This window comes from Exophiala viscosa, assembly GCF_022695815.1.
Source record: "Exophiala viscosa unplaced genomic scaffold EDD37scaffold_11, whole genome shotgun sequence".
NCBI lineage: Eukaryota > Fungi > Ascomycota > Eurotiomycetes > Chaetothyriales > Herpotrichiellaceae > Exophiala > Exophiala viscosa.
Window position 1 is genome coordinate 690,395 of NW_026944363.1, and position 20,168 is coordinate 710,562.

Consider the following 20,168-nt stretch of genomic DNA (forward strand, 5'->3'; position numbering starts at 1 on the left):
GGATCACGGCACGTGCACTCTTGGTATTGCTGGTGGTACGTCAGCCATACTAAAGTACATGATAGCCATGGCCTGCTGGTCTACAGTATCTACCCTACCGGAGGCAACCCCTCGTTTTACTACTATACGAAGTACACACTGCAGGTAAGAACATAGCTACTTGCGGGAGCATTCGCGCAAGTTGGAGACATTTATATGAACCTTGACTTTTGAGATTTGTGGCCTCTTCATACATCTTCCACTGGTGACTCGTACTCTTTCCACCGGTTGTGGCCTCCCAACGCCCTTGACTGGCGTGCAGGAGTCAACCGAGAGCAACAGTCATGAGAAACGCGTTATCGTTTCTATCCAGCAATCGAGGCTTCGCGCCGGAAACTCCTTGACCACAAAACATCATTCGCTCCCAAAATATGCAGCAACCGGGCGGAAAGAGTTGCGGGGTATCGTTGTCTTTTCTACTCGCCTCCTCACATGACATAAAGTAGATCAGTATCTGCAAGGTACAAAGTCAGCAATAGCTGGGTGATTCAAGGGGGACCCGGTGCTTACTTAAAGGGTGCGAGCAGCTCAATTGCGGCTTCTGAGTATACTTGGAGGCCAACTCGTCACGGATACTGTTCAGCAACTGAACATAACTCTGGTGTGGGTTTTTCTTCAATGCCGTCACAAACGCCCAGCTCATGGCGCCTGTAGCTTGACCGGCAATGTTGGCATCTTGACTCGTTTGCTCATCTTTGCTGCCGGACCACATAATCACATCGGCAGGACTTGTTTTTGTCTGCTTGTTGCGTTCGTAGGTAGAGTTGCCCGTGGCAGCTTTCTTGAACAGGCTCATAGCCGAAGAAGCCATGCCGCCCAGGTCTCCACGAGCATATGACGAAACAATGGACAACAAGCCTTGACCAGCTTCCTTGGCCAAATTGGGCTCTTTGAGCACACCTTGTGTGGAGTAGATGTAGGGAAGATCGAGAGCGGAACCTGAGTGGCATGAATCGAAGATTGCCGTCAGTCTGACACCAGGAGGCAGGGACTGAACCATGATTCGGTGCATTTCGTCGTCAACGATGTGACCAGCCGTTCTGAAATCAACTGGATATATAACTTCGTCGTAGCCGTCTTCTTCGTCTCCGTCCAGATCGGGTGTTTGGCCACCATGACCACTGTAATGGAAGAACAGTGAGTCATTGGGTTTGGCATCCTTGACCAGCCAGTGCATTGCTCGTAGTATGTTGGCTTTCGTAGGTTGGGACATGGGGTTTTGTTGGTCATCTGTCAGGATCACCATGTCTTCGCGAGCATAACCGAAGTTTTGGTTGAGGTATGTAGACATGTTCTTGACATCATTTATACAGCCGCGCAGTTGTCCTCTTTGACCAAAGTAATTTATTCCAATCAGCAGGGCCTTGCGCTTTCCCGTACAGTTTGAGTATTGAAATTGATAACCCGAGGGAGCGCCTGAACCGAACTGCTGAGGGGCGCTAGGCGGTGGCCGAGGGCCATTTTGTGAGTACTGTTGCTGGTTGTTGTAAGGAGGGCGGGGTCCTATATGTCATCAGCATGTTTTGTTCCAGGAATACAATTTTGCGCACCAGGATAGCCGTTCGGCTGTTGATTTTGGTAGCCACTCGGGGGTGGATTTTGATAACCGTAAGGTGCGACTTGTGCAGGAGGATGATTCCAGCCTTGACCTTGAGGAGGGCCGAAATTTTGCTGCTGGTACGGAGGTTGAGGAGACTGTGATTGAGGGTAAGAGCCTCCTGAAAAACCCTGAGGAGGGTATCCGCCTGAGCCTGCATACCCATTAGAAGGATAGGGCTGGGGAGATTGACTCTGGTAGGAATAGCCACCACTGTGCTGTTGAGAGCCGTAGCCTTGCTGTCCCGGATAGTATGACATGGCGAAAAAGCGTTCTTGACGAGAAGATGCTGTATTGGTAGACGCCGCAAGCGGGCAGAGGTAGGTGTGGTTTGAATGAATGCGAAAAAATGGTCACGAGGATGTGAAGCGACAAGTTGCAGGTTGTTGTTGAGATGAATGTGATGAGTTGGCTGACGCCGACAGTGCGGTTAGTTTTAGGCACTCAAATTCGGGTTTTGCCAGTACCCTGCGTTTTTTAGGTCAAGGTCAAGGGTCTCTCGTCTGCCCGAGGTGGAGCGGGGAGCGTGTTCCAAGCCCCGATACGCGAAGGTCGTGACGTGGAGAGAGGGACGATTGTCGGTTTGTCAGATTGTACCAGCGATATATCGAACAGTAGAAAGTGATGGAAATGGACAGATTTGCACTGCTCCTGCCCTCTACAGGTCTTTTTGAGCCTGGAGTTGGTTGTTATTGTTGTCAAGTTTTGGGAATACGAGAAAGATGCAGCGAACAGATGCAGGGAAAGAAGTTGCTGACAGTGACATCTGTAAGTTAAGAGGAAGCGGCACGCCCTCAAACAAATCCTCCACTAGTCATCCGTAAACACCTTCCGATCACAGCCCCTGTCAACCTTTTCCTCTCTTCGTCCTACCAGGTGCTCGCTTAACTACACGGCAAACGCTTGTGCTTGCTTAGTAGCCGGGGTATAGCTGTGTATCGCCGAGTCCAGCCCCTAACTCCCGCCTAGCTCCTCTGCTGCCGAAAAGTTGTGCCCCGAGACTGCGGATTGTGCCCCCGAAAGTCCCAATCCAGCAACTGTTCTCGGTAGAGATCCTCCTGAAACAGTCTTTGATGCCTTTTAGTTCCGCCAGCAAGCCGTGACCGCAATGCGCTGGTGAGTGGGATCCGCTTCCTGCTATGGGTGCCGGTCAGTATTATTCAAGCAGGGTCACATGCATGAAGAGAGCAAGGACATGTATCCTGGCCGTTACATACCAGGTATACAATTCATGAGCGCCGCATACCCGGATAGGTACTCCTCGTCAAGGTTGTCCTCACCCATTAGGTAAGATCCAAAACCTTCAACATGATGCCATGGCCCATGACATTCTTACCCATGAAGCCCATTGCCAAGTTGCGAGCAGATCCGGGGCTGAAGGTCAACGGGTTAGCGCCCTGCACGTCGACCCTCTCTCTGTACACGAAGACTCTTGCTTGATTGAGCGATTGGGTTATTTTCTTCCTCCCAATTCCGTCAAATTGATTGACACTAGCTGCAGCAACTCAGGCCGTTTTCAGCAGGTTCAGCCCTGACCGACAGGTCACAAGCGATGACTTTGTGTCATCATCCTCTTCTTCAACACAAGCCCCAGAAGAGCTGTCGGTTGCAGAATGCACCAGTGCTAGCATATCTTCGTGTTCGATGCATGGACCGGCACAGCCTAGTGGCAGAGACCGGCATCTCCGCGAAGATCATGAATGCTTAGCAATGAAACGTGGGAATTGGCACTGATACATGTGCCTTCATCTCGTCAAGGTGCCATGTTAACGTCACGTCGTTAAACACTTGTAGGTACAACGGCTCTACTACCACCAGAGACACTGAAGGAGACAGAGAGGTGTAGTAGTGTGTATGCTGCAGGTCGGTGCATGTGCTGAGGATCAACTCCAGCTGTCAGTACGAACAAAAGGACAATACAGGCTCCGCTATGCAGCTTGGTGACTACTACTCCTATCATCGAGCAGTCAGCATTTTGCTGAAGCCACGCTGCTAACTACTGATCTCCATCTAAATCACCTCCGAAGCACGGTGACACTTTCTCGAGAGCGCAACATGCCGAGCTGGCGTTTTATCATCTTTCCATTGACATACACGTGGCATCAATGATCTGCTGTCATTGTGCTTTCACTTTTGTTGCACAGTCCTTCCATCCTGGACCCTGGACCCTCTTCATGAATGTCCACGAGATGTCGAGCCTGACAAGCTGGTTGCACAGGCATCACGCAACTGGAATTTTGAAGGACTCGGCACATTGACTCCCATGCGAGTTCGTGCAGGGCGAGAGCATGCTCATATCTCGAGCCTCCTGCCACGACCACAGAGGTGATGATTTTGTGAATACTCATTTCTCACCCCGGATGTCAGAGGCCGACGGCCAGGCGTCGAATGCTCGCCAATTGAAGCAGCAGAAGCTCCAATGGACTTGGAGACCAGTGCACCAACACGAAAATGTAGGCCACTTCGAGGCCTTCATCGGACAATGCCCTGCTCACTCGCCCTTCACTCCGGCGAGTGCGCTTCACCGTCTGGGCATGCCTCTTCCACGTCCTCGAAGCGCCCGCTGCGCCGCACCAGGAGGTAGTCCTCTTGCAGGTGCTTGAGGTTGTTGACTCTCCTCGTTCTTGATGGTCTCGTCCACGCTCAGTATCAAGCAGGCAGCTTCGACGGCCGCACTAATGGCATTGACCTTGACCAAGGTGGGCTCCCACACGAAAGCGTCCATATTGTTCCGGACACCCTCATGATCAAAGTCCACGCCTGCCCAGGTATTTCCTTTCCTATGCTCAACGCGCAGTCTGTTCAGAATATCAGTGGCATCAAAACCAGCATTGTCGCAGAGTTGTCGTGGGATGATCTCCAGAGCTTTTGCGAACGCCTTGACCACAGCTTGCTGTTTGTGCGGGACGTTCTTGTCCGCATATCTATGCAGATATCCTGATATTTCCATTTCCGTAGCACCCCCACCAGCAACGATGGTATGGTTCCGTAGGGCACGCTTGACAATCATAATGGCATCGTGTAGACTTCGCTCGACTTCAGCAATGAACTGCTCGGCTCCACCTCTCAACACCAATGTGCAGGTCTTTGCCTCGGGGCAATCGCTGAAGATATTGTACCGTTCACCACCAATTTGTCGTTCTTCGAATCGTCCGCAAGTGCCCAGGTGTGAAGGAAGAATATCACTGCATGTGCTCTGCACCGTTGCTCCAGTGGCCTGACAGACACGTTCAAGGTCATCGGCGGCGACACGTCCAGCGCAGAAAATGTCTCGGTCGGCAAAGTATTGCGTGGCCAGATCTCCAATAGGTAATCGACTCAACACGACCTTTGCCCCCGTCTGAAACAGTGCCTCCATTTTGTTGTAGATGATCTGCCATTCAGCATCGACAATAGCCTGGTATTCCGAAACCTGCTCGACCCGGACTTCGGCATTGTCCCTCTCGGCCTTCAGCTCGAGCTCGACGTTCAAGCACACGATTTTCGGTGACTTGAAGGACTTCGGCTGTTGTTCGAATCCGGCATAGGAAAAGGTCTTCTTGAACGCAACTCCGTCCACGAACAATGAATCTTCCAATGCACCGCCTGTGATCTTCTTGATACCAATAAGTTTCTCGTTCAGGTCTTCCTGGTCGAGGGACAATACGGCGTCGACAACCACTAAACGAGAATAACGTCAGTTTGTGCAATTCGTACCAACTACAATGCCAATGCGCATTGGGACATAAGGTGTACGTACTCTTTGTGAAAAAGTCGGCATTCCGGTGAATGAGTTTACTGCTCATCGCGGTGGCCGCCAATTTTCGGAGCGTCTCCCTCTTATTGCCCTCGGTCGTACTCACGGCGATCTCCTTGATTTTGTTGATGGCCATGCTCGAACTCCGCCGCAGACCCTTGATGATTGTCTGTGTGCTCACACCTTGCTCAACCAGCTCTTTGACCTCCTTCAGAATTTCTCCGGCGATGACGACAACGGAGGTGGTACCATCTCCGACTTCTGCATCCTGAGACCGCGCAATGTCCGTCAAGATCCGCGCCGCAGGGTGGACGATATCCAGCAGTTTCATAACCGTGGCGCCATCATTGGTGATAGTCTGTCGCCCGTTTGCGTCGACAAGCAATAAATCGCCGCCGTAGGGACCCAGAGTCGTCTTCACTGTCGTTTGGACCGCCAGGCAGGCGTTGATGTTGGAAATGATTTGTCCTTTGCCCTGGGACTGATCGGTGCCTGTGGTGGAATGTTAGCCTTTTGAGTCTCTCTTGCGACGGTCGCCTGGAGTTGTTACTGACCTTCTTTGAGGACGATAATCGTCGGGGTTTGACCACCGAATGCTGCCATACTGTTCTCACCACGATCCGTTAACCCGCTTTGATTGAGGGCGCTGTAGCGGGGTGGTTTGAGCTGGTAGACGGTTCCTGAACTTTTTTGCGGATCGGACCTGATGCGCAGTTTCAGGCTACGGTGACTGAGCCTTGGCGACAAGGCGTCTACGGTCGGTCAATTAGAGTACGAAAAGCCACCTTCATGGTCTCGACCACTTCCTTACTCAATACCTTTGAAAGCATGACACCAATATACAATAGGATATTGAGAAGTAAGACACCATTCTCATTTTCGTACTGTTGAGATTGTCCACACAGGTTCCGTCTGGTGGATCTATCCATCTGTCCTGTCCATGATTCATGCTGCAGCTTCACATCACCACGAGCCTGCTCTGAAAATGACCAATTATGTGCTCTGCAAGAGCACCTTTTCGCTCAATCTCGAAGGGCAATATTAAGGAAAGTAGTCTGCTGCTACACTCCCGTCGACAGCCCTTGCCTAGGTCCCTGTTGACCAGGACCACGCAATGCCTTCAGCCTAGTATTGCTTCGCGACAAAATGTTCATATCTCGGCGCCAACTTGATCCGCCATGCCCGACCCCAGATAATCAAAGGCACACAAGTCAACGCGATAGCGATAGACAAGCAGCCCAGCAGGACGAACATATTGTACACCCCCATGCCTTCTATCCAAGGCGTAATGGCGAACACCAAAGCCGTGGAGATGACATTCCGCACAAAAACGACGCTGGTAAGAGCATCGCCCAGGATGTACTGATAGCAGTCCTGGCAGTAAGTCAGAGCGATATCACCGCACCCACCGATTGCTGCTCCAATGAATGCGGACCCCACAATGTTGATCCAGTAGCTCATGCCCTTCGCGATAGTCAGCCCGTACAAGAACAGGCCGAGCGGCATGCAAAATCCGGGTATCAAGAACAACCACAATCGTGTCTCAGGTTCGTAAATGCCGCCCCTCCTCTTCGCGACTTGCAGAATGAAGTAATCATTCAGAGGACCACCGAAAATAGAACCAAGAATGGCGCCGACCGCGGGAGCGATGTTCAAATTGCCAATTCCAATCGGCGAGAAGTTGTACGGAGGGAAAGGATAGAGATCAGCCTGTGTGACGGCTAGGACGGCGAGCATCGCGATCAGGAAGCCATACTGCAACGCGCAGAACATGACAGCCGGGAAGGTGCAAAGGATTTGGAAAGGTTGGTACAAATGCATCCACAGACTCCTGCTCTCGGCCGTGGTGACTTTCTCTGTCGACCAGAAACGATGGCGCCTCAAGTAAGAGTCCATTGGTATCGTCGAATCGATCTCGACAAGGCGGCGTCGGTTATTGGTTGCAGCTTCGGACGCATCGACTGATATCGAGGGTGCGGCATCCTTGGTCATGCTGTCGACTTTGGTGAGATCGGCTTCCTGGTCGGTAGAGTCGAGGATCTCCCGCCCAACAAGAGCTTTTGGGGTGTACTTGCTCTCCTCGAGGAAGACAACCATGATGAGCGTCACAGCCGACATGAATATGGTGCAATACCAAAACACCCATCTCCAGCTCTGATTGACGGCAACGTAGCCCGCAGCAACTGGGCCAAGATAGTTGCCAATGATGACTACTGAAAGGTAGATTCCGTTCATCGTACCGCGTTGGTGGACATAGAATAGGTCGGCAACCTATAAGTATATGGTCAGCTCAGGCCACTAAAATCCCGATTGTTAACTTACAGTGACCTGAAAGATGGCCTCATTCACAGCTCCAGCCAGACCAGTGATAGCGTTCGAGCCGATCATGTCTCCCACGGTGTACATCTTGGCTTGCCAGATCGCGCCGGCAAGCATAACGAGCGCAGTAATGAGGTAGATTGGCCGTCGGCCTAGTCGAAGAGCAATGGGGACGAAGATGATGCAGCCAACGGACAAGGTCGCCATGTTCGTAGCATAGCCATCGTTGAGAACGGCATAGCTCATTCCAAGCTCTTCGTTGAAGTCTTGCCAAAGGGGAACAGCGACACAGAGACTGGTACAACAGTCAGTCTTGGGCGAGCATAGACAGCTTGGAAGCGGAACTTACATCGCAAAGACCATCAATGCGTACAGGCATAGGATTGTCATGTGCACCGTCTTGCGGAATGCCGACCAGTTCTATCAAACCCATCAGATCAGCATCCTTTGCAGAAGTACACAGATTCTCACCAAAGGCTGGTTAGGATCTGCATTTGGTTGAGGTGCAAGCAGAATCTTTGATCCTGCCTTGTCCTCAATGCGTTGGGTCCCTGGAGGGAGTCTGTCGAAAGACATGTTAACTATCGACAGCAGTAAGAATGACAAAGAGTCGTCAAATCGAACGGTACGGTCAACAAGTCAAAGAGGAGGAAACCAGGTCCTTTTGTACAGGCCTTCGACGTCCGTTGTCGAAGAGACCCTCTTATCAATGCCATTATGTACCTCCCACTTCTCCTCCAGGAGGTCTTTACCTACCACAGAGGGCCCAGGTTGGGCAAATGCGGAGGGAAGGGTCCCGCAGTGCGAGTGAAGCTGATATCCGAGGTCTGGCTCCAGGACGGGCGCTCAACACCGCAGCGTCGACCAATCGAGTCTGATTGCGCGGTATTTAACTCCGTACTTTTCATTCAGATAAGCAAAAGCCATATCAAACTCTGGCTGGCTCGAACTTCCCCTTTTGGCTTATTTGGGCGGGTAGTCGCTTGACTCTGGATTCACAACCATTGATGACAACATATAATCCCGGAGAATCTTGATCCTGGTAGAGTTTGTCGGTATCAGTGTTTGGACAGTTGCCACAAAGGACTCGCCGCTGTCGCCGCTGTCGATCATCACCTTTTGTTTTCTGAAGTTAGCGACCCGAAGAAGCGTTCCAGTGCGCCTTCGGCACTCATCTTATCCAGCCGTTCTTTTGAGCACGCAAACTCGTCCTTGGGGAACCAGTCGCGGACCTCGTCCTCATGCCCAGTGACCATGGCAGCAAGTGCTTTGCCGGCCAACCAGCAATGCACCATACCATAGCCGTCCCAGCCAGCTGCGATCCATTCACCGCCGACATTGGGCTCACATTCTTCCCTTCCCGAGACGTGACTCCTGACTCGATCGACCATGGGCAAGCCATCTCCGGTAAAACCCATGATACCAGTCCATTTCTTCTCGACTTTGGCGCCAGTACCGTGAACAAAAGCTTTTGATGGCACGGCCTCAAGATGCTCAAGACACTGCGCACTCAGTGTGCTGTCATCGGTGCTGCCCAGATCTTGGTCCTTCTCCAGTCCACCTTGCAAGAATCCTCCTCCTAGATAGAGTGATCCATCCTCGGCGGGTGACTGAGTAATGTAGTCGAAACCTCTGGCCCATATCGCACTCCACGATCTTGTGCCGCCAACGCGAGGGAAAGCCTCGGGCACAGACTGCACGGTCATTTGGCCTCGCAGTGGCCACAATTTCCCTTTCAAGGCCGGCAGCAAGTGTGCAGTGTATGCGTTGGTGCAATGGATAACGTGCTTGGTAGATATCAGCCCTCTCGACGTATGCACTTCGTACGGGTGACTTGTAGACCGAGTGCAGCGAACCTCCTGCCCAACTGTTTGCGTTTCGAGGGATAACTGTCCTTCACTTAACATTTTGCTCAACACGCAGCCAAGCAGACGATATGGCCAGGCTGCCCCTGACCGCCCTCTGATACAGCCGTATGCATTCGCAAGGCCGAGTTGCTGAGATGGTTAGTGACTTAGAGATTGGAACCTTAGCTGGCCAATGGCTTACGTTGAGCTCGGCCTGGTCTTCACATATAGTCCATCTACCCCTTTCCTCGGGGAAGTCCTCAAGGAAGGATTGCAGCTTGACCTTTGCAAGTTTCCAACCTTCCTCATCGTAGACGCCGCTAACACCCTCGACTCTTCTGACGAGCCCAACTTTACCAGCTTCACCTAGGGCATCGGCTTCGCCGACCAAAGCATCCAAATGAGATAGCCGAAACTTGGTGATCTTCATGGCACTTTCCTTGCCAAACTCCTCCTTGAGAGCATAGTAGTCGGCCCATGGGACTGCTTTTATGTGGCCTCCATTACGCCCTGTTGCTCCCGATATGGCTGATCTCGCTTCAAGCATGACAATCTTGAGGGAGTGATCTTGCCTCAGCAGATGCAAGGAAGTGCTAATCCCAGTAATTCCTGAGCCGATCACGACAACATCAGCGACCTCAGGCAACTGCTCAGATCTCGCATCTGCTATTGGTAGCCTGGGAACCTGCCAGAAAGATTCCGTCGGATCGTTCACTGGAGTGCCAGGATCCTTGTCGAGCCTTGCGGCCAGGGTATCGAAAATGGATTGATCCTGTTTTGATGAGCTCATTTTGAAAGCCGCTATCTGATTGTCATGTGGTAAAAGGATTGTCGTGTACTGAGCCTTTGAGCAACCCTTGGTGCGACAGTAATAATGAACTGCAAGGTTCACTCGTCTTTCTCTTTGGCCGGCAACCTGCTTTCTGGCTTCAGGGGCCCGTCACTTTTACCAGGTGCAGTTACTCGTTATTCATCAGGACGCTTTCGCGCATAAAGTTAGCTCTTAACTGCTCGGGAGGTCTTTCGCTTCATCTGTAGGATCTCAGTGTTCGATGCTGGACCACCCGAACCTTGAATTTGCCAATAGTGGAAGTAAATGCGGCTCAGGTGTGCTCCCTGTCAGACAATGCCAATTTTTGTGGAATCCTGGCTCGATGGCTTGACATATTTCTGATCATCAGGTCGAGACCTTTAAGTCACTACAGAATAGTTCAAAGTCAACCTTAGAGAATGCACCTGTGATTGGAGGGCGTTACCTATGCTGATAGGCCCAAAAGTAGGCGGAGAAATGCGACATTTGACACCTGCAGAGGCGGAGCAGGCCAGGTAGCAAGCAAGCTCTGGATAGAGCATCGCACACTGCCGAGGCCTGCGAGACAGGATGCGGCAAGGGCGGCACGTCTCAACATTGGCGCCGCTTGTCTGCTACGATAGCAAACCCAGTCAAATACGGTATCGCCCAAACTTGTGGGGTGCTGGCGCAGACTCATGGATACTTCCATATCTACATCCAGATATGAGACTTATAAAAGTGCTGCTAAGTTGTTCGCCCTGAGGACGTGCGAGTAAGTTATCTTTATACAACACACGGTTTGCAATCAGAAGTCCTTACAATGGGATCAATCGACCATGGCACGAAACAGCAATCCAGCTGGCAGGATATAGTCGCTCGGAAACGGCAGTCCGCAGAGACCCTCATCCCGAAGGAATGGAAGCTTCCAGCCTCGATCCTCGACTCATTGGCATTCCCGCTCGATAAGCATTCAAACAAGCTTATCGGGTTGGACATTCCCAGAAAGAGCGGACTGTTGACCGATCGAGAGCTAGATGTCACAGAAAACTACACCGTACCAGAGCTGCTTGCCAAACTTGGCTCCGGCGAGTTCACGTCTCTCGAAGTCACAACAGCCTTCTCCAAGAGAGCCGCTATCGCGCAGCAACTGACGTCGTGTCTCACGGAGACTTTCTTCGATAAGGCCATCGAAAGAGCAAAGTATCTTGACCAATGCAGAAATGAAGGCAAACCTCTCGGTCCGTTGCACGGCCTTCCTATCAGTATAAAGGATGGCTTTCAGATCGTCGGGACCGAAGCCAGTATCGGTTATGTCTCCTTCCTCGGAAAGAAATCGACCACAAATTCACCACTGGTAGAGCTGCTCCTCAGCCTGGGTGCCGTGCTCTATGTCAAGACAAACATACCTCAGACGTTGATGACAGCCGATTCTGATAACAACATCTTCGGACGAACCTTGAATCCGCACAACACTGTGCTGAACGCCGGCGGCTCTAGTGGAGGCGAGGGTGCCTTGGTCGCATTCCGGGGTTCGCCACTGGGTGTGGGGACTGATGTCGCTGGTTCAGTCAGAATACCCGCGATCTGTTGTGGTACATATGGCTTCAAACCAACCGCTTCGAGGGTGCCATACGGTGGTCAGCAGGTGCCTGCCTTGGCTGGTTGGAAACCGATAACAGCATCCGCGGGTCCACTCACGAACGATTTTGAGGCTTTAGAAGTCTTCGTGAAGAGCGTCATCGACGCGACGCCAGCACTTCTGGACTCAACTGCCGTTGACGTTCCCTGGCGCGCGCTAGAGCCGAAGGTCGATTCCAAACTCCGAATCGGTGTTTTGCAGGAGGATCCTTTGTATCCGCTCCATCCACCGGTTAAGCGTATTCTGGCCGAAGCTGCAAAGAAACTCGAAGCAGTAGGACATGAGCTGGTTCCACTCACGGCTAAGGAGGGAAGGGTCTCCGATATCCAGGAAGTCGCTTTTGAGTTGTTCGTCCTTCATACCGGAACGTCAATCGGCCACATCAAAGCCAGTGGAGAGCCGATGGTGCCATCAGTCGCTAAGGCGGACAAGCCAGCAAACTATGGCAACTATACGTTTGTTCCTGATCTCAAGGATATGGATTTCGTGCACAAGTACGCTTCATTGAGCGTTTTGAGGTCGGAGCTTTCCGAAAACTGGCGCAAGATATGGTTGGAGAAGAAGTTGGATGCAGTTCTCGCACCGTCAGCGCAGAATACTGCGGTGCCGCATGATAACGTAAGTCACATCGATGATGTTTTCTGCTACCCATGCTGTGGTGCTCCTTGTGCTGACAGAATTACTTTCTAGTTCGGATGGCCGCCTTATGTGAGTTTCAGATTCGCTTCGTCGTGGGCTTACATTGCTTCTCCTGCTCGCGAATGTGGAAGTATGACAGCTGACATATTACAACCTCGCAGACGGCTTTCCTCAACCTCCTCGATGTGAGTCACGCCAATCCGACCACGACGCCAGTACTGACAGTGCTTCCTAGTACCCCGCATGCGTGATACCATATGGAAAGGCATCAAAGCAGCTAGACACTGAAGCGGTCAAGATGCCGGCGGCACAAGCCCAATGTAAGTAGACTTGCGGGAGAGCAATCGTGAAGCTGACAACGTTCCTTTAGACGATCCGGACGTTCTCGATGGAGCGCCGTGCTCGGTGCAGGTTTTCACCCGCGGTTTTCGCGATGAGGAGTGCCTTAAAGTGGCGCGGGTTGTTGATGAGTGTTTGAAACAATCCTGAGGGGTAGTTCATGGAGATGATACAGTCTGGGAACGACCGTTGTTTCGGAGCAGTACTTCTATAGCAGCTTTGGTAATCCGATTGGTCATCCCGAATGATCGTAGCCATTTAGTCTTGATGCTAGCCAACTTCAGCAGACAATTGAACTTGCCCCAAGCCTTTTTTGAAGATCAGAGCATTGAGACCATCGTACTCAATGTCAGTATCTGGGGCATATTGTGCCTGAGTAGTCCCGACCAGGAAGCTAGGAAGTCTCCAGAGCCTTTCCAGAGCGCCGCCAGTCCGTCTCACATAACCAGAGTAGGACGTCTTCCAGATCTCCAAAAGTTGGCGTTGGATGAGACCTCGCATCTTCGAGGCCAAGTGGCCCTCTTCGGCATCGTGAAAGTCCTGAACGAAGTCAGAGCGACTGGTTGGGCAGGCAGCGCAGCCTAGAATGAGTATTGGCCAGCAAATGTATTGACCGCAAGGAGCACTCCCATCGTAAGCTTGCAAGAGGTCGAAACCTTTCGCCAACAAAGCGCGAATTGGTGGAGATGTGGTGCATATGTTCTGATTGATGATTTTCATTACGAATATTCGGCTTGCCAGGAAATATAACTTTGCCGCGATATCGGTATTGCTATGGGTAGCTGCGTCCTTGGTTATTGGGACACCGAGGTTGACCACCGGTGACTCTTTCTCGAGATTATCTAGTTCATTCAGGCACTGAACGGCAAGCGCGTGATGGTGACCGTCACCAGAAGGGGGCTGCCTGCTCAGCCATGAGATTTGGTAGATCTGCAGGAAAATAAGTGGCGGTGTGCGACCCAACACCGGCAGAATTGTGTGAGGATTCCGAGACCCGTGTGCGTGAACCTCGAGCGCTGAAATATACTTGGCAATACTTTGAGAAGGAAAGGAAGCGCAGATGGCATCGATCTCTTGTTCGAAAATCAGCCTGGTCGAAAAATGGTAGAGTACAGAATCGAGGAGCGTCCGGTGGAAGACCGATAGCTTGTCAATATCGAAGCGGGGCATATGCGCCGCCTGGTCCTCCAGCACGCTGGCTATTGCTTGATAACTATAGGATGTCAGCAGGCCGTTCCAGCACAGCCGGTTCCCGAAGAGAGTGTCCGGCACCGTCAGAGCAAGTGGACTTACTGGGTCAGACTGTGACTGGAGGCCGAGGGGTAGAAGTCCTATATTCTCTCAGCATTGCACAGGGTCGATGATGGGAAGCACCAACTTCAAACAAGCCAAGAAATATTGAGGCAGCAAGAAACGTCATGCTCTCCTTTGACGAAGAAAGATCCTCCCGACTTTCGAGAGAGTGTCGAAGTCCTTGCAGTGCGCTTTGACTGTAGAGTATTGCGTCTTCCTTTGGTATCAAATCGGCGCACGAGGCGTGCAGTGCGGCCGGGGCCAGTGCGGCATGCATGACCCATGGTACATCGAAGCCTACGGCGAAGACCAGGGTCGCATCTCGGAATTCGGAGGTGGCATCAGGCGATGTCAACAATTTGATGAATCGTGTCGAAGCATAATGAAAGACATTCCAATCCTGTTGAGTCAACAACCCGGAATGACGGAATGATAGAGATGTGCTTTGTGGTGACCCAATAGGCCGTTGTTCACCCTGAACCACTGCGGCTTCCTCCTGGAGAACAGGCGAAACTTTGCGTAAGGGTTCCGGGGAAGCACTGGCACTAGTTGAGGCTCTGTAACTGCATTCAAGGTGAAGTCTTTCACAAGCGCCACATCGTGGTCTCCTTTCATCACACTTCTTGCGTCGAGATAGGCAAACCTTGCATCCGGTCTTCGTTCGGAGCCTGGGAGGAGGTCGCGGTGGTCGTTTAGGCTTGACATCCATCATCGAGTAGTACTCGGTTAGGCTCCTCTAGAGCCGCAGGCATGTTTATGCTTGACCAGGTGCAATGTGTTCAAGGAGAGCCCATCGCAAGTAGATGGACGTATCAATCATGACGATAGTCTGGCTGACCTTCGACTTGCCACCAGTAGAAACTGATGTAACTGAGGTTGAGGGATAAGGTATTAGAGCGAAGGAAGGTGAACTTTGATGAGTAAGTAAGAGGGAGGCATGATAATCAGAAGCCTAAGTCAGAAAACTGCCTCTGTCTGACGGCCAATGTATTTTGCTTAGTCGAGCCTGTTTAGGCAAGTACAACCGTATCATGGTCGTCATTTCTGATTTGAAGACTATTCTGCTATCGATTTGACTATGTAGATGGATTGAGATACATAGTATTTGTTCAGCATCGTGGGCTGCCTGCTGCTTTTCATCCGTGCCATGACATCTCGCTCCTGAGCGTGGTCTGCACATTTTGTTCGTTTTTATCTACACCGTTTATGACCGATTTTCCGTCCAAATGTCATGTCAGATTCCCCGTACCAGTTTCCCCCTAATATGTTCGTAAGAATGGAAGTCAAATAAAGTCCTGCGCACGTACAACGCTCCTTGTGTTGCAAAAATGACCCGGTCATAGGTGTCCCTTCTGAAACGCCTCCAGACCCAAACGCCTGCACCGAATTTATTGCTCAAGTTTGTATTGCTGGTTGTTTGAAGTGTCAATATAATCCATCGGCAATACGTGTTGTATCGGTTGCATATTGCTCAATCCGGTGCCTGCGCCTCCCTCGTCCATCACATCGTCGTGGCCCATCATCGGCGGATTCGAGTCGTTTATGTAGTGATGGTTGGCCGCCTGATGGTTGAAATCGTGTGGATCATGATGCGGCTGAAGATGTGAAGTGTCCCCAAATGGCGGCATTCCAGCTTGGACGAAGGCGTGAGGGTTTTGATCATATTCAGAAGCCATTGCCTGTATCTGTTCCATAATTTGTGGATCAATCGCCATTTCGTCGTAGGAAAGATGCGCATCAGGATGAAGATGTGCTTCAGGGTGAAGATGAGCGTCGGGGTGTAGATGCGCATCCGGATGGAGGTGGGCGTCTGGGTGGAGGTGTCCGTCTGGTTGCATATGGCCATTTGGACCGTTGAGATGATCATTAGCAACTTGAAGATCCATGGCTTGTTGTATGGGCGCAAAATCATGGTTTGCTATATTGTTGGCAGTGAGATCCTCCTGCGGCACGTTTTGCAATTCTGGAGGGCTCACTAGGCCCTGCGGCGGCACGGGTAACGTCGCAGGCACTTCTTCGAGAGTCTTGCTCCGACCTCTGTTTTCTGCGCGGATGATGGGCGGCTTGTTGACATCCTTACACTCCGGGCAATTCTTTATGACGTGGCTGACTGTCTCCTTTATCCGTATCCAATGGTACTTGGTCGCTATTATGGCTGTCGTCTTGTTAATGCCTCCATGGGCCTGGAGGTGTATTTGTTTCGCAATTTCGTATTGCGCTTGTGGGTCCGATATAACTTCTTTGTCCTTCAAGAACAACTTCTCGGGCACTCCGTCCTGGCCGCCAATCAATTTGTAGTGAGTAGCAGCACTTCTGAGTCGACTCTTCTCTGATCTATCAGCTCCTTGGGGGTACAGCTGATGTCGCAGATAGTATCGGATTTTGTCAAAGCGCTCTTCGGATTGATCATTCTCGCCGTCCGCTTTCAAATCCTTTCCGTAGATGATGGCGTCCACAGGTTCATTAGAAGACTTTAAATTACCACAACCGGGCACTCGTCCTATCCGCTTGAACCCGAGCGAATCCCATATCCTGGTCGACGCAGTGTTCGATTCATACACCAGGTTGAAGACTGAATAAGTATAGCCCTACTACACGTCAGCCTCAGCCTTGCGCCACCTTGCGCAACATTGACCTACCAGTTGAGGGGCCCAGTCCAGGTAACATTGTCCCATTGACTTGCCGACACCCTTGTTGCGAGCGGCCGTAGTCACGAGAAATCCACCGTTGCACACATGACTGCTCCGACCAGGATAGTTAGGCTTGACGTAGAAACTCCCTAGGCAGAGTTTGTTCCAGTCGGCTCCGCTGCGATCGAGTTCCGCCACGCCCTCGATGCCACCAATATCGCCCTGGATCATGACGGCGCCAAAGTTTCCAAACCAGTAGGGCCCGAAAGTTTCCAGTGGTAGGGCATTGATCATCGGATAAGTATCTCCGCTTTCAATTTCCTTATTGAGGTTGTCCGAGAGATATGCAAGAAGTCTCTTTGGTACAGCCTCTGGGGAGAAGAAGGGAACCAGTGTCGCAACAGTCACTCGATCTCGAAGTGTGACGGGCCTTGGGAATATGGAGGATGGAATTTGCGGATTATCTGCGGCTGGATACGGGCCCTGGCCAGAAACCCGATAAATGACGGGTGACTCTGGGTCCTCCAACAGGGCCGGCATCATGAACCATCAGCCGCAGCTCGAACCCGGAATGATCGCAGAGTCGACAGACGATGATTTTGATGATTGCGACAGAGTAACAGGCGTATCTTATGGACAGTGAGAAACCTGAAAAGAAGAAGGCAGAATCGGAGAGGTTAGATCACGGCTTCCAACACGTGATATTCAGCCCGCTTGGCAGACTAGCCTGATGTGGTAGCCGACGAGATCTAGACTAGCGCCTACAGCTGGTCTGTTCACAACGCAAGATACTGAATCTACATGGTAGATATGTGGACACTACCTAGACATGTATTTTGGAAGAGAAGTAACCTGTCTTCGAAGCTGACGCTCTTCCGTGCCATCTCCCGAGCGGCACTGCACAAGTCACGGGCGTCTTTTTCGGTGGTCTGCCGAAACTCGCCAGGGAGCCAAGGTAGAGACAAGAGCGACGAGATATTGTCGTTGATGCACAAACATCAATAGTCCAGATGTCATCAAGTGCACCTTGGGATCGGTTTCGAATGCGTCCATGGAAGGGCCGGGTGACGGAGGAGGTCTTCCCATAGGGGCTGCCACCATTGCAAACACCCAACACGAGTGCGCGTGCAAATGTGTTGCGAAGCGGGCTAGACCGCGTCTCGACATACCTTCTGATGAGACCGACTTCGAGAATTTTTCGCTCGTTTCGTCCCATGCATGGTCTAAATTGCCATGGGTCTCCAAGTTCGAATGCTTATTGATATTCCGCCAGCTCTTTGATTTTGACCGATCATGCGCGACACGTTTGAGTGTGCAGTGCGGCTGGGAAGCACAGAGCAGTGCTTGTAGGTTTCCGCGTCGTTCTTTGAAGGTGTAACCTCTGGCTTTGTGAATGGTGTCCATGTCACGAGGTCTCCGTGGTCGCTGGGCATCGACTTCCAACCGCTGTTGCAGGGAGACTTGTCCCGAACCCTTATCCTCTCAGCCCCAAACCATCCACGACGCTGATTGCTGATCAGTGGACATCATCACATCTCGTACTCTTTCATACTCCAACGTTTTGACCCCGACATGTGGCTCGGTACTCCAACATACATCGGATCATTGTCCTGCAGCTGTGGAAGGGCGGAAAGCCGCGGATTGTTATATTGGTACGCAGGCATTGTTGGGCTCGAAGTGCTGATTGACTCTCTCTCCAAAGATCCACTACCCACTTCTGTTGTAGTACCTGAATAGCCATTCTTGGGACTCAATGATCTAGCGCCGAGCTTTGTCGGTGCCGTGTCTTCGTAAGGGCGGCCGGCTCGAAAGGCATCCTTCTCCTCGGTAATGCCTGGCGCGGGGTCATTGGAACTCTCGGCGCCCTCTGCCTTACTCCGGCGCGAGACTCGTCGTCCTAGACAGAAAGATCCAACGATCAAACCCAGAACACCGACAGCGACGCCAATGCCGATTCCAGCCTTGGCACCTGCAGATAACGAGTGCGACGAAGACTTGGATAGTGCACTGATCGTACTGGCTGTCGAGGAGGCAGATGATGTTGTCGACGAGCTCGAGATGATGTCCTGGGTCGAGGTGCTCGAAACCCTGGAGCTAGCAGAAACGATAGTCGAGGAGCTCACTATTCCGGTTGTGGAGATTGTCTGAACAAGAGCCTGGCTGGTTGGTGTTTGTGAGATTGCAATGGATGTTGCTGGCGATGATGACGATACTGTCGTGTTGGTAATGGGTATAGACGTGGTTGAAGAGATGGTCTGCATATCATCGTCAGCTTTTGACCAGCATTGTAATCGTTGCACCATCACAAACTGATGACAAGTTCATCATGATGTGCCTTGGTGGTCGAATGCTTACCGATGTGGCTGTATCAGGGCCCAGAACTGTTGAATAACCTATTGTTTTGACGACGACCTCGGTGGTTGTTATTGAAATGGTAGAGATGATGGTGCTCGTCACGGAGCCCGCTACTACGCTGTCTGATGGTGTCAACGTTGTCTGTTGGCCATTGATCGTGGTTGTGATCACTGAAGTCGTGTCAGATTGTTCGGTAGCGGGCACGACAGAATATATGGTAAGCAAAGAAGGCACGACTGTCGACACAGTAGCAGTGGTAATAATCGGATTCGTAGCAACAGGCACTGATGGCAGAGCATTGCATAGACATATGATCAAAACCACAGCCCCAAGGGCTTTGCGAGGACTCATTGCGCCCGAGGCACGTAGAAGGGTTGGGAGCTACGCGGATGATCTTGAAACAAGAGCGGAACAGGACGAGAAATAGAACACACAGGTGGTAAAACGAGAACCGCCCTGTTCGAGCGGTAGTTTGTGCCTTTGTGGCCATGAGACTCCGTAATGAGACCCTAGCTAGGATCTTTCCCGTGGATGCGGAACGGTCGAAGGTTGCATATGCCATTATTGCCGACAGCCACATGCATGGGAAGCAACACCTCGCTTGTAACCCTCTTGCTTGGTGGCTTGATGTTTTTTGAGACTCGAGAAGCTCGATAAGGAAGAGTCCAAAGAAAGGGAATTGGGAATTGAGGCGCGCTACAAGGGATCAATCCCCATTGGCCCGTAATTTCCACCTTAGCCCGGCGGCGGAAATTTTGTCTTGGATCCGCGTAAACGGGCACCTCCTTCCTCACATGTTCCATCCACCATCCGAAATCTTACCACCTTGCCGAAGGAGGGACCCTTGTCTTCAGTCTTCACAGTTTCACTGGCTTCAAAAAGTTGCATGCAGCCTGAGATCGGATAAACACTCCCTTGCAGGACGTTGTTGGTCCCAGGACG

General features: G+C 51.6%; 8 protein-coding genes across 8 annotated transcripts; 1 reads left to right on the forward strand and 7 right to left on the reverse strand.

The window, feature by feature from the left end:
* Positions 1-97: 97 nt before the first annotated feature.
* EDD37DRAFT_639559 (metacaspase-1) lies at positions 98-2,364 on the reverse strand. Its single transcript, XM_062817178.1, has 4 exons — positions 1,848-2,364; positions 1,590-1,790; positions 550-1,542; positions 98-493 (listed from the first exon to the last, which is right to left on the reverse strand). The coding sequence occupies exons 1-4, from the start codon at positions 1,894-1,896 to the stop codon at positions 468-470; spliced, it is 1,269 nt and encodes a 422-aa protein (XP_062666912.1). The 5' UTR covers positions 1,897-2,364; the 3' UTR covers positions 98-467.
* Positions 2,365-4,070: 1,706 nt separating this feature from the next.
* EDD37DRAFT_142231 (T-complex protein 1 subunit eta) lies at positions 4,071-6,161 on the reverse strand. Its single transcript, XM_062809576.1, has 3 exons — positions 5,927-6,161; positions 5,376-5,864; positions 4,071-5,296 (listed from the first exon to the last, which is right to left on the reverse strand). The coding sequence occupies exons 1-3, from the start codon at positions 5,973-5,975 to the stop codon at positions 4,158-4,160; spliced, it is 1,677 nt and encodes a 558-aa protein (XP_062666913.1). The 5' UTR covers positions 5,976-6,161; the 3' UTR covers positions 4,071-4,157.
* Position 6,162: 1 nt separating this feature from the next.
* EDD37DRAFT_142242 (serine/threonine kinase 16) lies at positions 6,163-8,355 on the reverse strand. The gene is made up of 4 exons (XM_062809577.1): positions 8,163-8,355; positions 8,041-8,111; positions 7,695-7,986; positions 6,163-7,643 (listed from the first exon to the last, which is right to left on the reverse strand). The coding sequence occupies exons 1-4, from the start codon at positions 8,265-8,267 to the stop codon at positions 6,498-6,500; spliced, it is 1,614 nt and encodes a 537-aa protein (XP_062666914.1). The 5' UTR covers positions 8,268-8,355; the 3' UTR covers positions 6,163-6,497.
* Positions 8,356-8,536: 181 nt separating this feature from the next.
* EDD37DRAFT_142334 (FAD dependent oxidoreductase-domain-containing protein) lies at positions 8,537-10,654 on the reverse strand. The gene is made up of 3 exons (XM_062809578.1): positions 9,741-10,654; positions 8,642-9,688; positions 8,537-8,584 (listed from the first exon to the last, which is right to left on the reverse strand). Exons 1-2 carry the CDS (start codon positions 10,326-10,328, stop codon positions 8,804-8,806), a joined length of 1,473 nt encoding a protein of 490 aa, XP_062666915.1. The 5' UTR covers positions 10,329-10,654; the 3' UTR covers positions 8,537-8,584; positions 8,642-8,803.
* A 497-nt stretch (positions 10,655-11,151) lies between these two features.
* Positions 11,152-13,098, forward strand: EDD37DRAFT_612478 (amidase; the record flags this gene model as incomplete). Its single annotated transcript, XM_062815358.1, has 5 exons — positions 11,152-12,588; positions 12,661-12,678; positions 12,771-12,794; positions 12,845-12,929; positions 12,980-13,098. The coding sequence occupies 5 exons, from the start codon at positions 11,152-11,154 to the stop codon at positions 13,096-13,098; spliced, it is 1,683 nt and encodes a 560-aa protein (XP_062666916.1).
* On the reverse strand, positions 13,049-15,168 carry EDD37DRAFT_142225 (fungal-specific transcription factor domain-containing protein). The gene is made up of 3 exons (XM_062809575.1): positions 14,327-15,168; positions 14,242-14,279; positions 13,049-14,161 (listed from the first exon to the last, which is right to left on the reverse strand). Exons 1-3 carry the CDS (start codon positions 14,951-14,953, stop codon positions 13,219-13,221), a joined length of 1,608 nt encoding a protein of 535 aa, XP_062666917.1. The 5' UTR covers positions 14,954-15,168; the 3' UTR covers positions 13,049-13,218.
* A 67-nt stretch (positions 15,169-15,235) lies between these two features.
* Positions 15,236-17,534, reverse strand: EDD37DRAFT_639583 (histone acetyltransferase Spt10). Its single transcript, XM_062817179.1, has 3 exons — positions 16,881-17,534; positions 15,549-16,829; positions 15,236-15,500 (listed from the first exon to the last, which is right to left on the reverse strand). Exons 1-2 carry the CDS (start codon positions 17,412-17,414, stop codon positions 15,630-15,632), a joined length of 1,734 nt encoding a protein of 577 aa, XP_062666918.1. The 5' UTR covers positions 17,415-17,534; the 3' UTR covers positions 15,236-15,500; positions 15,549-15,629.
* Positions 17,535-18,243: 709 nt separating this feature from the next.
* On the reverse strand, positions 18,244-19,769 carry EDD37DRAFT_142476 (uncharacterized protein). Its single transcript, XM_062809580.1, has 2 exons — positions 19,227-19,769; positions 18,244-19,126 (listed from the first exon to the last, which is right to left on the reverse strand). The coding sequence occupies exons 1-2, from the start codon at positions 19,575-19,577 to the stop codon at positions 18,401-18,403; spliced, it is 1,077 nt and encodes a 358-aa protein (XP_062666919.1). The 5' UTR covers positions 19,578-19,769; the 3' UTR covers positions 18,244-18,400.
* Between the last annotated feature and the right edge of the window lie 399 nt (positions 19,770-20,168).

Bases quoted from the DNA above. Each gene is read 5' to 3' on its own strand.
- EDD37DRAFT_142476 (XM_062809580.1), bottom strand. From the start codon at position 19,577: ATGAGTCCTCGCAAAGCCCTTGGGGCTGTGGTTTTGATCATATGTCTA. The intron at 19,127-19,226 runs GTAAGCATTCGA...GATGATATGCAG, and splicing joins GCCCTGATACAGCCACATCG to ACCATCTCTTCAACCACGTC.
- EDD37DRAFT_142242 (XM_062809577.1), bottom strand. From the start codon at position 8,267: ATGTCTTTCGACAGACTCCCTCCAGGGACCCAACGCATTGAGGACAAG. The intron at 7,987-8,040 runs GTAAGTTCCGCT...CTGTTGTACCAG, and splicing joins GCATTGATGGTCTTTGCGAT to TCTCTGTGTCGCTGTTCCCC. The intron at 7,644-7,694 runs GTAAGTTAACAA...ATATACTTATAG, and splicing joins AGGCCATCTTTCAGGTCACT to GTTGCCGACCTATTCTATGT.
- EDD37DRAFT_142231 (XM_062809576.1), bottom strand. From the start codon at position 5,975: ATGGCAGCATTCGGTGGTCAAACCCCGACGATTATCGTCCTCAAAGAA. The intron at 5,865-5,926 runs GTCAGTAACAAC...ATTCCACCACAG, and splicing joins GATTATCGTCCTCAAAGAAG to GCACCGATCAGTCCCAGGGC. The intron at 5,297-5,375 runs GTACGTACACCT...ATTCTCGTTTAG, and splicing joins TGCCGACTTTTTCACAAAGA to TGGTTGTCGACGCCGTATTG.
- EDD37DRAFT_142225 (XM_062809575.1), bottom strand. From the start codon at position 14,953: ATGATGGATGTCAAGCCTAAACGACCACCGCGACCTCCTCCCAGGCTC. The intron at 14,280-14,326 runs GTTGGTGCTTCC...GAGAGAATATAG, and splicing joins TATTTCTTGGCTTGTTTGAA to GACTTCTACCCCTCGGCCTC. The intron at 14,162-14,241 runs GTAAGTCCACTT...GACATCCTATAG, and splicing joins TCCAGTCACAGTCTGACCCA to TTATCAAGCAATAGCCAGCG.
- EDD37DRAFT_639559 (XM_062817178.1), bottom strand. From the start codon at position 1,896: ATGTCATACTATCCGGGACAGCAAGGCTACGGCTCTCAACAGCACAGT. The intron at 1,791-1,847 runs GTGGCTATTCCT...ATGGGTATGCAG, and splicing joins CGGCTCTCAACAGCACAGTG to GCTCAGGCGGATACCCTCCT. The intron at 494-549 runs GTAAGCACCGGG...TGTACCTTGCAG, and splicing joins GAGCTGCTCGCACCCTTTAA to ATACTGATCTACTTTATGTC.
- EDD37DRAFT_142334 (XM_062809578.1), bottom strand. From the start codon at position 10,328: ATGAGCTCATCAAAACAGGATCAATCCATTTTCGATACCCTGGCCGCA. The intron at 9,689-9,740 runs GTAAGCCATTGG...TAACCATCTCAG, and splicing joins AAGACCAGGCCGAGCTCAAC to CAACTCGGCCTTGCGAATGC.
- EDD37DRAFT_639583 (XM_062817179.1), bottom strand. From the start codon at position 17,414: ATGATGCCGGCCCTGTTGGAGGACCCAGAGTCACCCGTCATTTATCGG. The intron at 16,830-16,880 runs GTAGGTCAATGT...GACGTGTAGTAG, and splicing joins TGGACTGGGCCCCTCAACTG to GGCTATACTTATTCAGTCTT.